The 14,014-nt window shown below is 40.5% G+C and overlaps 1 protein-coding gene across 1 annotated transcript in view; it reads left to right on the top strand.

The window, feature by feature from the left end:
- LOC124269355 (probable ribonuclease ZC3H12C) overlaps positions 1 to 14,014 on the top strand; it is an 85,206-nt gene that overhangs the window by 54,730 nt on the left and 16,462 nt on the right. The window contains exon 5 of the mRNA XM_046704370.1: positions 4,194 to 4,328. Within this exon, the coding sequence (XP_046560326.1) occupies positions 4,194 to 4,328 (135 nt within the window). The remainder of the gene's footprint in view (positions 1 to 4,193; positions 4,329 to 14,014) is intronic.

The following is a 14,014-nucleotide window of genomic DNA, read 5'->3' as shown; positions in this document are numbered from 1 at the left end:
CATCATCTAGAACACAACCTGCTGATAACATCATCTAGAACACAGCCTGTTCATAACATCATCTAGAACACAACCTGCTCATAACATCATGTAGAACACAGCCTGCTGATAACATCATCCTAGAACACAGCTTGCTTATAACATCATCTAGAACACAGCCTGTTCATAACATCATCCTAGAACACAGCCTGTTCATAACATCATCTAGAACACAGCCTGTTTATAACATCATCTAGAACACAGCCTGTTTATAACATCATCTTGAACACAACCTGCTCATAACACATCATCTAGAACACAACCTGCTGATAACACATTATCTAGAACACAGCCTGTTCATAACATTATCTAGAACATATCCTGTTCATAGCGCGTCACTTAGAACACATCCTGTTCATGACATAACCTAGAGCGCAGCCTGTTCATGACATCATCTAAAACACAGCCCTGTTTATAACATCATCTAAAACACAACCTGCTGATTACATCACCTAGAACACAGCCTGTTCATAACATCACCTAGAACACATCCTGTTCATAACATCACCTAGAACACATCCTGTTGATGACATAACCTAGAACACAGCCTGTTTATGACATCATCTAAAACACAACCTGCTGATAACATCATCTAGAACACAGCCTGTTCATAACATCATCTAGAACACAGCTTGTTTATAACATCATCTAGAACACAACCTGTTCGATAACATCACCTAGAACACAGCCTGCTCATAACATCACCTAGAACACAGCCTTGTTTTATAGCATCATCTAGAACACAACCTGCTCATAACATCACCTAGAACACAGCCTGCTCATAACATCACCTAGAACACAGCTTGTTCATAACATCATCTAGAACACAACCTGTTCATAACATCATCTAGAACACCGCCTGTTTATAACATCATCTAAAACACAACCTGCTGATTACATCACCTAGAACACAGCCTGTTCATAACATCACCTAGAACACATCCTGTTCATAACATCACCTAGAACACATCCTGTTCATGACATAACCTAGAACACAGCCTGTTCATAACATCATCTAAAACACAGCCTGTTGATAACATCATCTAAAACACAACCTGCTGATAACATCACCTAGAACACAGCCTGTTCATAACATCACCTAGAACACAGCCTGTTCATAACATCACCTAGAACACATCCTGTTCATGACCTTCACCTAGAACACAGCCTGTTTATAACATCATCTAAAACACAACCTACTGATAACATCATCTAGAACACAGCCTGTTGATAACATCATCTAGAACACAGCTTGTTTATAACATCATCTAGAATACAGCTTGTTTATAACATCATCCTAGAACACAACCTGCTCATAACATCACCTGGAACACAGCTTGTTTATAACATCATCTAGAACACAACCTGTTCATACCCTCATTTAGAACACAGCAGCCTGTTCATAGCATCATCTAGAACACAGGCTGCTGATAACATCACCTAGAACACAACCTGCTGATAACATCACCTAGAACACAACCTGCTCATAACATCACCTAGAACACAGCCTGCTGATAACATCACCTGAACACAGCCTGCTGATTACATCACCTAGAACACAGCCTGCTCACGTTTATAACATCATAGAACACAGCCTGCTGATAACATCATCCTAGAACACAACCTGTTTATAACATCATCTAAAACACAACCTTCTGATAACATCACCTAGAACACAGCCTGCTGATAACATCACCTAGAACACAGCCTGCTGATAACATTACCTAGAACACAGCCTGCTCATAACATCATCTAACACAACCTGTTTATAACATCATCTAGAACACAACCTTGTTTTTATAACATCATCTAGAACACAGAACCTTGTTCATAACATCATCTAGAACACAACCTGCTCATAACATCATCTAGAACACAGCCTGAACACAGCCTTGATAACATCATCTAGAACACAGCCTGCTGATTATAACATCATCTAGAAACACAACCTTCTGATAACATCACCTAGAACACAGCCTGCTGATAACATCACCTAGAACACAGCCTGCTGATAACATCACCTAGAACACAGCCTGCTCATAACATCATCCTAGAACACAGCCTGTTCATAACATCATCTAGAACACAGCCTGTTCATAACATCATCTAGAACACAGCCTGTTCATAACATCATCTAGAACACAGCCTGTTCATAACATCATCTAGAACACAACCTTCTGATAACATCACCTAGAACACAGCCTGCTGATAACATCATCTAGAACACAACCTGCTCATAACATCATCTAGAACACAGCCTGTTCATAACATCATCTAGAACACAACCTGCTGATAACATCATCTAGAACACAGCCTGCTGATAACATCATCTAGAACACAGCTTGTTTATAACATCATCTAGAACACATCCTGTTCATAACATCATCTAGAACACAACCTGTTTATAACATCATCTAAAACAGCCTGTTCGAATAACAACACAGCATCATCCTGAACACACAACATCATCATCAGAACACAGCCTGTTCATAACATCATCTAGAACACAGAACCTGCTCATAACATCATCTAGAACACAGCCTGTTTATAACATCATCTAAAACACAACCTTGCTTGATAACATCATCTGTAGAACACAGCCTGCTGATAACATCATCCTAGAACACAGCCTGTTGATAACATCATCTAGAACACAGCCTGCTCATAACATCATCTAGAACACAGCCTGCTCATAACATCACCTAGAACACAGCCTGTTCATAACATCATCTAGAACACAGCCTGCTCATAACATCATCTAGAACACAGCCTGTTTTTTTATAACATCATCTAAAACACAACCTTCTGATAACATCACCTAGAACACAGCCTGCTGATAACATCACCTAGAACACAGCCTGCTGATAACATTACCTAGAACACAGCCTGCTCATAACATCACCTAGAACACAGCTTGTTTATAACATCATCTAGAACACAGCCTGTTCATAACATCATCTAGAACACAGCCTGTTCATAACATCATCTAGAACACAGCCTGTTCATAACATCATCTAGAACACAGCCTGTTCATAACATCATCTAGAACACAGCCTGCTGATAACATCATCTAGAACACAGCCTGTTCATAACATCATCTAGAACACAACCTGCTCATAACATCACCTAGAACACAGCCTGTTCATAACATCATCTAGAACACAACCTGCTCATAACATCATCTAGAACACAGCTTGTTTATAACATCATCTAGAACACAGCCTGTTCATAACATCATCTAGAACACAGCCTGTTCATAACATCATCCTAGAACACAGCCTGCTCATAACATCATCTAGAACACAGCTTGTTTATAACATCATCTAGAACACAGCCTGTTCATAACATCATCTAGAACACAGCCTGTTCATAACATCATCTAGAACACAACCTGCTGATAACATCATCTAGAACAAAGCCTGCTCATAACATCACCTAGAAGAAAACTATATGGAGTGGTCTGAGGAAAAAACCCATTTACTTCCATCCACACACAGATGGAACCAGCAGACTAGATGTTGACAAATCAATAGCTATAGGTGCAGGAGTGTGGTCTATTTAGAGAAGCTGCTGTGTCCCAGAGAACTTTAAGATACTACAGTGGAACCCTATTTATGCTGTCTGGAAATCCTGCATAAGAGACAATACTTATGGAAATATTTACTACTCTAATACTGCTTTCCAACTGTACCAAAGACTGACCTTTATCACCTCTTGCTACAAGTACAGATTACTACAAGTACAGATTACTACAAGTACAGATTACTACAAGTACAGATTGCTGAAGACCAAATCTAACCTGGATCTCCATAGGTCCAATTATAGTTCTGAGGAAACCCAAACTGGAAAGTGATTCGGATAATACCTGAACAATACTTGAGAAAACACATGTGTCTGCATAAGCAAGGTCCAACCGACTGTGAACTCAAAATCAAAACTACAGGCCAGCTCAGTTTCACCATTACAAACAGTTACACAAATGTAATCGACAAATTGAAAGAATCTTTTTGTCAATCAGTCACTGGTTTGATTTATCATTTCAGATTTTGTTTCGGACATTTTGCTCGAGTGAAATAGCATTTTTTAATTCTTGGATAATTGAGTGTTTTGACAAGAGAAGAGATTCCTATCAAATCACTGGTGGTTTTTTTCAGATTGCTGATGTATAGATTTGTGGGTGATCACTTCATGCCGGCAGAAGATCCACTTGGAAGGAATGGGCCAATGCTGGATGAGTTCCTTAGAAAACAGCCTCCACCATCACGAGCAGCTGTTCCTACACAGCCATGGTAAGTGGTGTAACAATAGGTGGATCCGCCACTGTATAGGGTGTAACAATAGGTGGATCCGCCACTCTATAGGGTTTAACAATAGGTGGATCCGCCACTCTATAGGGTTTAACAATAGGTGGATCCGCCACTCTATAGGGTTTAACAATAGGTGGATCCGCCGCTGTATAGGGTTTAACAATAGGTGGATCCGCCACTGTATAGGGTTTAACAATAGGTGGATCCGCCACTGTATAGGGTTTAACAATAGGTGGATCCGCCACTCTATAGGGTTTAACAATAGGTGGATCCGCCGCTGTATAGGGTTTAACAATAGGTGGATCCGCCACTATATAGGGTTTAACAATAGGTGGATCCGCCACTGTATAGGGTTTAACAATAGGTGGATCCACCGCTGTATAGGGTTTAACAATAGGTGGATCCGCCGCTCTATAGGGTTTAACAATAGACTGGATTCACCACTGTATAGGGTTTAACAATAGACTGGATTGACCACTGTATAGGGTTTAACAATAGACTGGATTCACCACTGTATAGGGTTTAACAATAGACTGGATTGACCACTGTATAGGGTTTAACAATAGACTGGATTCACCACTGTATAGGGTTTAACAATAGACTGGATTGACCACTGTATAGGGTTTAACAATAGACTGGATTCACCACTGTATAGGGTTTAACAATAGACTGGATTGACCACTGTATAGGGTTTAACAATAGACTGGATTCACCACTGTATAGGGTTTAACAATAGACTGGATTCACCAGTGTGTAGGTTTTAACAATAGGTGGATCCACCACTGGATAGGATGTGACAATAGACTGGATCCACCACTGTATAGGATGTGACAATAGACTGGATCCACCACTGTATAGGATGTGACAATAGACTGGATCCACCACTGTATAGGATGTGTCCATAGGTGGACCCACCTACATTCAATGCTTCAGTCTGTGCCTGAAAAAGGGGTATCATCTTAAGAATTTCAGGACTATAATCATAATACAGTGAAGTTATTACATGTTGTCTGATTATTCTGCATATTTGTCCCCCGCCGCAGTGCGGAACTGGGGACTATGTATTCAGCTGCGTCCGTACGTCCCGATTCTTGTTAACGCGATATCTCATGAACTGTTGTACCCAATGTCTTCAAATTTGGTGTCAGCCTACATTGGGGGATTACGCAGACACCAGTCGATTTGCGTGACCTTGACCTTATTTTCAGGGTCACCACAACACTTTGACCACTTTTCACACTCTTGTTCACGCGATATCTCATGAACTGTTGTACCCAATGTCTTCAAATTTGGTGACAGCCTACATTGGGGGATTACGCAGACACCAGTCGATTTGGGTGACCTTGACCTTTTTTTCAATGGAGGTAATGGAGGTAGAAGTTTTGTATGTATCATCAACAGTAGTTATTATTGTTTACAATTCTAAGAATACTGCCACTGTGAGATCTCAAAACGAAGGGAGGTTTCCCCACACAGAAGTAGCTGTAGACTGAAGCTGCTATTGTGGGAACAATAAGTTGTGTATTGTTCATAGCGAGGAATACTTATGTTGACAATCTGACAAATTTTAAACTTATCCTATCTAACAAATTGTACTGTATGTCTTATGATAGACAGTTGAGTGGAAACAAACTGTAAACAAAGTTTCTGGCTTCTCTCTTGAATCCTTCGCCCGAACACACCCAAAAGTTCCTGGACAGCCTGGCAGCTCCTGAGAAGCATGCAGCCTGTGCTCTGATGGGTCATGTAACTCCTTTGTGTAGTCATGCTCATTCTTGTCACATTTGAGTGCTGACGTGCTGTTTTGTTTTGCTGACACCTCGTAGTTGTTTGAGAGTCCATATAGTCATGGATTGACTCTATAGGACTATGTGCATGGACTTCTAGGTGCAGCTTTTGGCGTCAACGTCAATGAAGATAATTTCTCCAACTATAGCAAGGCTACATCTAGACGTCTGGCGGACAGAGCTAGAAAGAAGCCAGAGGATTCAGGCCCGTCTGCATCAAAGAAGAGCAAGAAAGACAGACCAGTCAAGAAGGCTCATAGAGTCTCTCATTCCACTTCTGAGCACGGCGACTTCTTGGACGTTCCCACGGATTCTTACCTGAATGACAACCTTCACCAGCTGCTCCACTCGTCAGATACCACCAGAAGCCCACCAGAAGCCTGCCAGACACCAGACCATCGGTTCCATGTAGGGTAGTGGTTGTCCACAGATCACCGAATCAGCTAGGATCGGCGAATCCCCGCACTACAACAGTTACCCAGGATTTGGTGATCTCTACAGACTGCACCAGGAGAACAGCGATCCTCCCGGACAATCAGTGACCTTATCTACTTTGGCAAACATCACGATCCCCGGTCAGCTGTCTTTGATGATCACGACCCAGTCTTCAAATGCTTTACCGATCAGCGACTTCGACACCCCTTCAGTGGACAGAGCCTTCATCGATCCACACTACGAACCCAGTTCTTTTGACAACCACGACTCAAGTCTTCAGGTTCGGCACACTGGTTTGCGGATCCACTCTGATGGATAGCAGACAACCTCCAGCTAACCAGAAGCAAGTCCCCCGGATGAAACAGGGAGACTGCTCTACCACTGCCTTCCCACCTAGACAATGCATTACCCAGATGACAGCCCCCTTGATGCCGCCTTCACCAACCTCAAGGACTGTAGTTAAGGACAGTTTTCGGCTCCTTGGTTTGTTCTGGCCGATCCTATGTACATGAGTTCACCACGATGATCACTTTCCCACTGGTGGACGAGGATGTTTTTCATGCTCTGCCCTAAATGTAATCACTCGTCTTACCTTATAGAAGATTGGGAGCTTAGTCACATGGATACGGCGATTTGCAAGACCCTTCTGCCACTCAACTTGATCCTCTGGGCGACGAAGCAGTAGCCATGGCAGTGGGGCCTGCAGCTACCCAGATGAGTGAGCCCACATCCGAGGAGCAATGGCAGTCATCCATGAACATTTCCAAATGGTGTTGGACCAGATCTCACACTTCTTAAGGTAAATCACAGCCATCAGAAGATACAGGCTGCTCATTCAAGTCGAGCTCTTCCGTCAACCTTGGTCTGGTCTGTCAGAAATGTAGGTACCAAGGTTGACCGGGATACATAGTTACAGGTCTAGGTCTAACTTCTGAAATTTCAGAAAATTCAACTTGAAGAGTCCTTACAACGTAGATGCATGGCGCAATATGCCCCATCAAACTCTGATCTCCGGGACTCCTTTCGGAACAAGGCTTCATTTCGACCCCAATGCAAGAATCATGTAAGAGCCACAGCCAGTAGCAGAGGTGGACATATCCCGGACCCACCACAAGGAGCTTCTTCAAACCACCATAAGTACGTTACTAGAGGAGTAATCGAGTCTCTTCACCCGACTCCCCAACTTCTACTCGCCGATCGGGATTGGGTGGTCAGGCTTGCTGACTTGGTTGAAACATGTCATCAGTTCCCAATTGTGCAGATTGATGCTCATGCTGTTGATCACTGGATTGTCTGGTCCAAATTCGATTATTTACAGACGGCCGCTATATAGCTGGAATATTGCTGAGCGCAGCGTAAAACGCACTCACTCTACTCGCCGATCTTTCTTGTCCCCAAGAAGGATTTGGACAAGCTCCGCTGAATCTTCAACATGAAGATCTTCAACACCACTTACCTTCAACCGCCTCCACACTTCAGAATTATCTTTATCACTCTGCTGCGAACGATTATCAATCCAGGAGACTTCGTGATCCGTCTCAACCTTCAAGATGTGTACCTACACGTCCCGATCTTCCCACACCATCCAAACCTCAATAGTGATCTGGAAAATGTGCGTCTCAATCAGGACATAATGTACAAGGACGTCTCCTTGAATTCTGTCCAGATTGAAAACGCAGAACAGAAAATATCACAGTTCGACAGCAAGATCGATAAGCTAGAAGCCTTCAGCAGACGTGACAACATTATTCTATACAACCTTGCAGAGGATACAGGGGAGTCGCACAGCGATTGTAAGTACAAAGTACTTAACATTTTGAACAATAATGTAAAGACTAAGACCTGGGTTGCTAATGGCGTGATTAAACCGAGACTGCTCATCACTAAACTGCGCGCCTCTCTGATGACAAGATCGAGGTATTGATCGGTTACTTTAGTTAAAGAATGGTAAGCTGATGACTAAACAACGTAGTGATGGGCAACCCCAAGACACAGGAAGATCGGAGAGAACCAGTCGATAGATGAGAAGTAGTGACATTCATAACAGGAGATAGTAGTGCGGTCAGGCCCAGGATCTTTTCTCACAGGATGGAAACTACTCGCACATCGTTAACAATAAACTGTCAATATTATCATGGAACATCAGTGGCTTGTGTAAAAAGTTTGATGACCTTGACTGTATAGCTTATCTCAAGTCATTTGATATTGTGTGTTTTTGGCGGAGACATTTATCACTGATTTTGCGAACTTAAACTGGCTACCTGAATATCAAATATAGTTTGCCCCAGCAGTGAAATAATCATCATCCGGTAGATGTTCTGGTGGTGTGTGTGTTTGTGTGAGACAAGAAATTGTTAATCAGTGCTCTCAACTTAACACACAGCTAGACAATTTGATATGTTTAAAATTTCCTAAAGCTGCATTTAGTTCAATTAATGATTTCATGTTGTTGTGTATATATGTTCCGCCTGTAGATTCTACATTTTACAACAGAAATAATAATTCAGGTTGCCTTATTGATAAACTTGACACTTTTATATTGGATCATTGGACAGCTAATGAAAATAATCCAATCTTTGAGCAAAGTGTAGATTTTGGTAATGATGAAGTATATATCGGTGAAGACAATGTCCCTGTGCAGCAGCGGGCATCACAGGACTCTACCATTAATAGACTTGAACTCATTTTCTTTGATTTGTGTTATGTTTGTCGTCTGTATATATTGAACGGGAGAGTTGAAGGTGACAAAGGCGGCGAGTTTACCTATGTAGGAGAAAGGGGTTCTGGTGTTGTTGATTACTTTCTTGCATCTGTTAGTTTATTTGAGTTTGTAGAAATGCTAAATGCTGGTGATCTCTTAGACCATTTCCACCTTGAGTTATTTTGCAGGTTTCCTTTAAAGGTCACATGCATCCAAAAAATCAAACATAATTAAAATACAATTATCACTTATTGATGACATATAATATACATTGCTGGTTATGAAAAAAACATAAAAACAAAATTATAAGCGTACAATCGCAAATCAAAAGTGCAATATTTTGTACTTGGGTTTACTTCCCAAGAAATGAAGCAGCCGGGATACCGAACCCAGTCAGAGCGAGTGGGTGTGCACTAGGGCTGCAACGAATACACTATGTGGCAAATACGTACCATGAATATTGGGTAACGAATACGAATAATTATTCACGAATACAATATTGTAGTTAAGTGATTGATGTACAATATGGAACGCCCATGTTGACAGTTTTGATTTGTCACAGCAATAACCAGTCATCTCATGACACTCAAATTTGGTATGTAATAGTTATACTTGACAGTACCATGTGTGGCCTTGGCAAACTAACATGACTTTGGCTACCACAAGGCTAGTACATATTCCATTACTGCATATCTCACTTTCAAAAAGTACACAAGGGTTCAAGTAAAACATGGTCCCTTAAACAAATGTAAATATTCGTTAATATTCGGTTCTGGTGACCATGTATAACGAATTGAATTCATGAAGGGCTACGGTTCGATACACCGAATATGCGAGTGAATCGTTACAGCCTTAGTGTGCACTTAAGTGTAACAAAGTCTTTCATTGGCTGGTTCATTTGCCGATACACTCTTTGTGTGTGTATAGAGATGTTGGGTTTTGTAAATACATGCTCATTTTTTTGTGTATAACATTTTGCAATCAACAGACATCATTACATGTCATGTGTGTGCAAGTATCACACCTGCCTGTCAGTGTAATTACATAATGTGACAGAGACCGAACTCGGGCCATCAATCAATGCGTTTTGTTTATGGTGTATAGCCTGATAGGTGTTAAGTTCAAATTGCATGTGGTCAGTGATTGAAATTGTGTATTGAATATGTCATTAGCAGACAGGCAGGCAGACACATAGGTGCCAATAAAACAGACTTTGAGTTTTGTCTGTGACAACGACATATCTATATCACAGTTAGAAATTCTGTCGACGCTAAATAATGACATTGCTTTTAAGTATCGAACTGAGAAAGTGACTCGGTAGGAAGAACGTGTGGTGAAATAGACAAATGAAATTATAAAAACAGTTAAATCGGTAATCTACTGTAATAACATATAAAAAGCTCACGCCTGTGAAATATCAACAAAACATTAGAAAAATAGCTCACACCAAAGCCTTCACCGAATATTCACCGGACAACCCACTTCCAAGCTCCGCGAACCTATTTCACTGCACATGTGCTATGAGCGCAGCCCAGCTGTTGAAACCACTTCAATTCCCCCAAGCTCTGGGGGAAAGTTAGTGAATCGTTTGGACTACGATTTCGCGTGTTTTTTTTCATCGCGTTATTTTTCAACTTTATAAGTTGAATTTGCATTTTTGATGATTTGTTTCGGTAAGTCCATACCGAAAGGTATCAGAATCTGCAAAGTTGTGTTTTACGTTGCATGTGACCTTTAAGCAGTCATGCTAAGCGTATTGTAGATTGTGGTGAACATGATGCTAACTTTAGATTTGTCTGGGATGAATCGAAGGTAGACTTATTTACTGCATCATTGAGAAAGATGTTGCATATCAATGATGATTCTGTATTATCTAAACTTGAAAATTTCCACGAAGGGGATTGCAGATTTTGTATATTGTCTTCTTGATTCAGCTTCAAGTATGAAAAGACAAAGGAAACATTTTGATCCTGAAACTAGTAAAAAAGCTTGTAGACAAGCGATAACAGAAAGCAGGAAAGCCCTAAGAAAGTTTAGACGATGTCGCAGTGAATGTAATCGTAAAGGTTACTGTAGCCTTAAAAACATTTATAAAGCTTCTTACAGAAAATTCTAATATGATATCCAATCGTCAAAACTTGAGCTACTTAATAACTCCCTAAACAGCCTGAAACTATTTTGGAACAAATATACGTTCTCTGCAAAGTCGCTCTACCCCATAAGAAATATACCTCAAACGGAATGGTTATGTCATTTTAAGAATCTCATTTTCCAAGGAGGAAATTGCTAATGATGTTGACAATTGGTCATCAGATTGTGACAATGATGTGCTCAGTGAAGAGTTTAATGATGTTGATAGGCTTCTGCTGGAATCACCTATTACGGAATGTGATATATTGGGTGCGGTAATTTTACATCTATTATCAACAGTAGGTTAACACAATGGTCGAATATGTGAGATTTGATACCGGAATCTCAAGCAGGATTTAGAATGTGTGTTAAGTCCAGGGGCGCGGTGGGCGAGATGGCTAAGGCGCCAGGCTACTGATCCAGCGACATTGAGGTGCCGGGATCAAGCCCACCTGTGACTGGGTGTAAAAACCTTGGAGTCAACTTTGTGTGCAAACTCTTTCAGTGTTGTCACAACCCCTAGTGTACAGTACACAACCCTGTGCACTTAAAAGAACCCACTAATCCGTTGGTATATGATCAGATGGTGGCCACATGAATACGTGCAAACACCTAGTTGCGGGTACAGCAACGTGCAGTGAACTTGTACAAAGTACTGAGACTATGTTGTCCCAGTCCACCCAGCTGTGAATGGGTACCTCGTTAGGATGAGAAAGCCACAATAACTCGGTGCGCCTAGTAGCAGCAAGAGTTGTATACTCCCCAGGGAGTTGAGATTGAAAATTCGATGTGCCATTGAGATTGACATCCAATGTTCGAGGGAAAAAATGCCAGCGCCTTGAGCATGCACTAGTTGCCTGGATATGTACGCTATATAAATATCCTATAATAATAATAATAATAATAATAAAGGACTACGCAACATTTAATAATATATTTACCCTGTATGCTATCACGAAGAGATATTTATCCTTTAGCAAGCGAAAGTTGTATGTAGCTTTTGTAGATTTCAAAAAGGCGTTCGATTCTGTAGATAGAGGTAGAATGTGGAAATGTTTAAGAAATAGGGGTTTGAGGGGTAAAATTTATGGTATCATAAGATCAAGGAATTCCAATGTAAAATCATGTGCCCGCTGTGGCAATGGTGTAAGTTGTTGATATTAATTACGCATGCGCAAGAGCCTGCGAGAGGCTACGAGATTGTATCTGCTGGAAGTTGTCGGGAAATAAAGATGGCAAGAAGGAAGCATGTGTGCTGTCAGGTGTCGTCATGTTATGGGGGTAAAAGGGCATGAACATAAGTGACTTTTTCAATTACCGTGTTGGTCAACGTCAAGGATGTGTATTAAGCCCTCTGCTTTTCTCCTTTTTCATTAACGAATTATGTTTAGATATCATGAAGTCTGGTAAACGTGGCATCCAACTTTCTCCCGATGTAATCAAACTTTTCACGTTATTATTTGATGATGATGTGATTCTTATGTCCAGTTCTGTAATTGGTCTTCAAAATCAACTAGATGTACTTTCAGCGTATACAGATAAATGGAAGTTGAGTGTGAATCTTGATAAAACAAACAGTGTTATATTCCACTCTGTTCCTATGCTCGGTGTTATTCCACTGACTATTTACTTCAAAGCATTTGATTCTCATATACAACCGATTTTACTGTGACTGTATGGATCTGAACAATGGGGTTTTATAGAGTATTATACCATAGAAAAAATTCATTTGCTTGCCTGTAAAAAGTTCCTTAATGTTGGTTTGTCAACACCAAATGCTATGGTTTATGGTGAATGTGGGACGTTTCCATTGTACATATGATCTTATTGTCGTTGTTTTAGATATTGGTGTAAAATCATTTATATGCCTGAACATCGTTTACCTAAATAAAACCTTCAATATGCTTTTCAGGGCTCGATTTAGTGCTTTGTTACTTGCACTGGTGCAACCCAATATTACAAAGTGCAACCTAGTTATTAGTCCAACTTGCACCAGGCACAAGTCAATTTTTGAGTGGGTAAACTTCTGAATAAAACACTAAATAATTCAATAGCATATTTCTGATATTACATATTGCAATAAAAACAGTGCAACTGGAATTTGACTGGTGCAACTAGGTTTTTATCTTAGGTTGCACCTGGTGCAAGTAGGTTAACATCTCTTAAATTGAGCCCTGCTTTTACATCTTGATTATCTTAGAAAGAATAATTAGACATCTCATATTCGCACCTTACTATTTAGATATGGTTTTGGTTGTATTTGGTTATCACAGACAAATGTAAATATGTTTATTAGACAGTTCCGTATGCGGGCTATTGATATGTTTAAGCAGGAATGGCATTCAACTATTAATGAAAGTTCTAGATATGATTCATATTGTCAATTTAAGTCGTTGCTTCAGCCAGAGTCTTATCTTGCTCACCTTCACTACAGAAATGTTCGCAATGCTTTTATACGGTATAGATTAGGCCTTAAAGGGGAAGTGTACACGAAAATCACGTTTGTTCTTATGTGAACCAAAATGGATTTTTTTAATTACTTAATATCAGTGTTTGAAAATATACACTTAGTTTTCTTACAGTGAATGTATAACCCGCACTATAAGTGCTGAAAT

This window comes from Haliotis rubra, unplaced genomic scaffold (assembly GCF_003918875.1).
Source record: "Haliotis rubra isolate DU_JTF1 unplaced genomic scaffold, ASM391887v1 Scf1440, whole genome shotgun sequence".
Taxonomy (NCBI): domain Eukaryota; kingdom Metazoa; phylum Mollusca; class Gastropoda; order Lepetellida; family Haliotidae; genus Haliotis; species Haliotis rubra.
The sequence above is the reverse complement of the archived record's forward strand: the minus strand, read 5'-3'. Positions and strand labels throughout refer to the sequence as shown.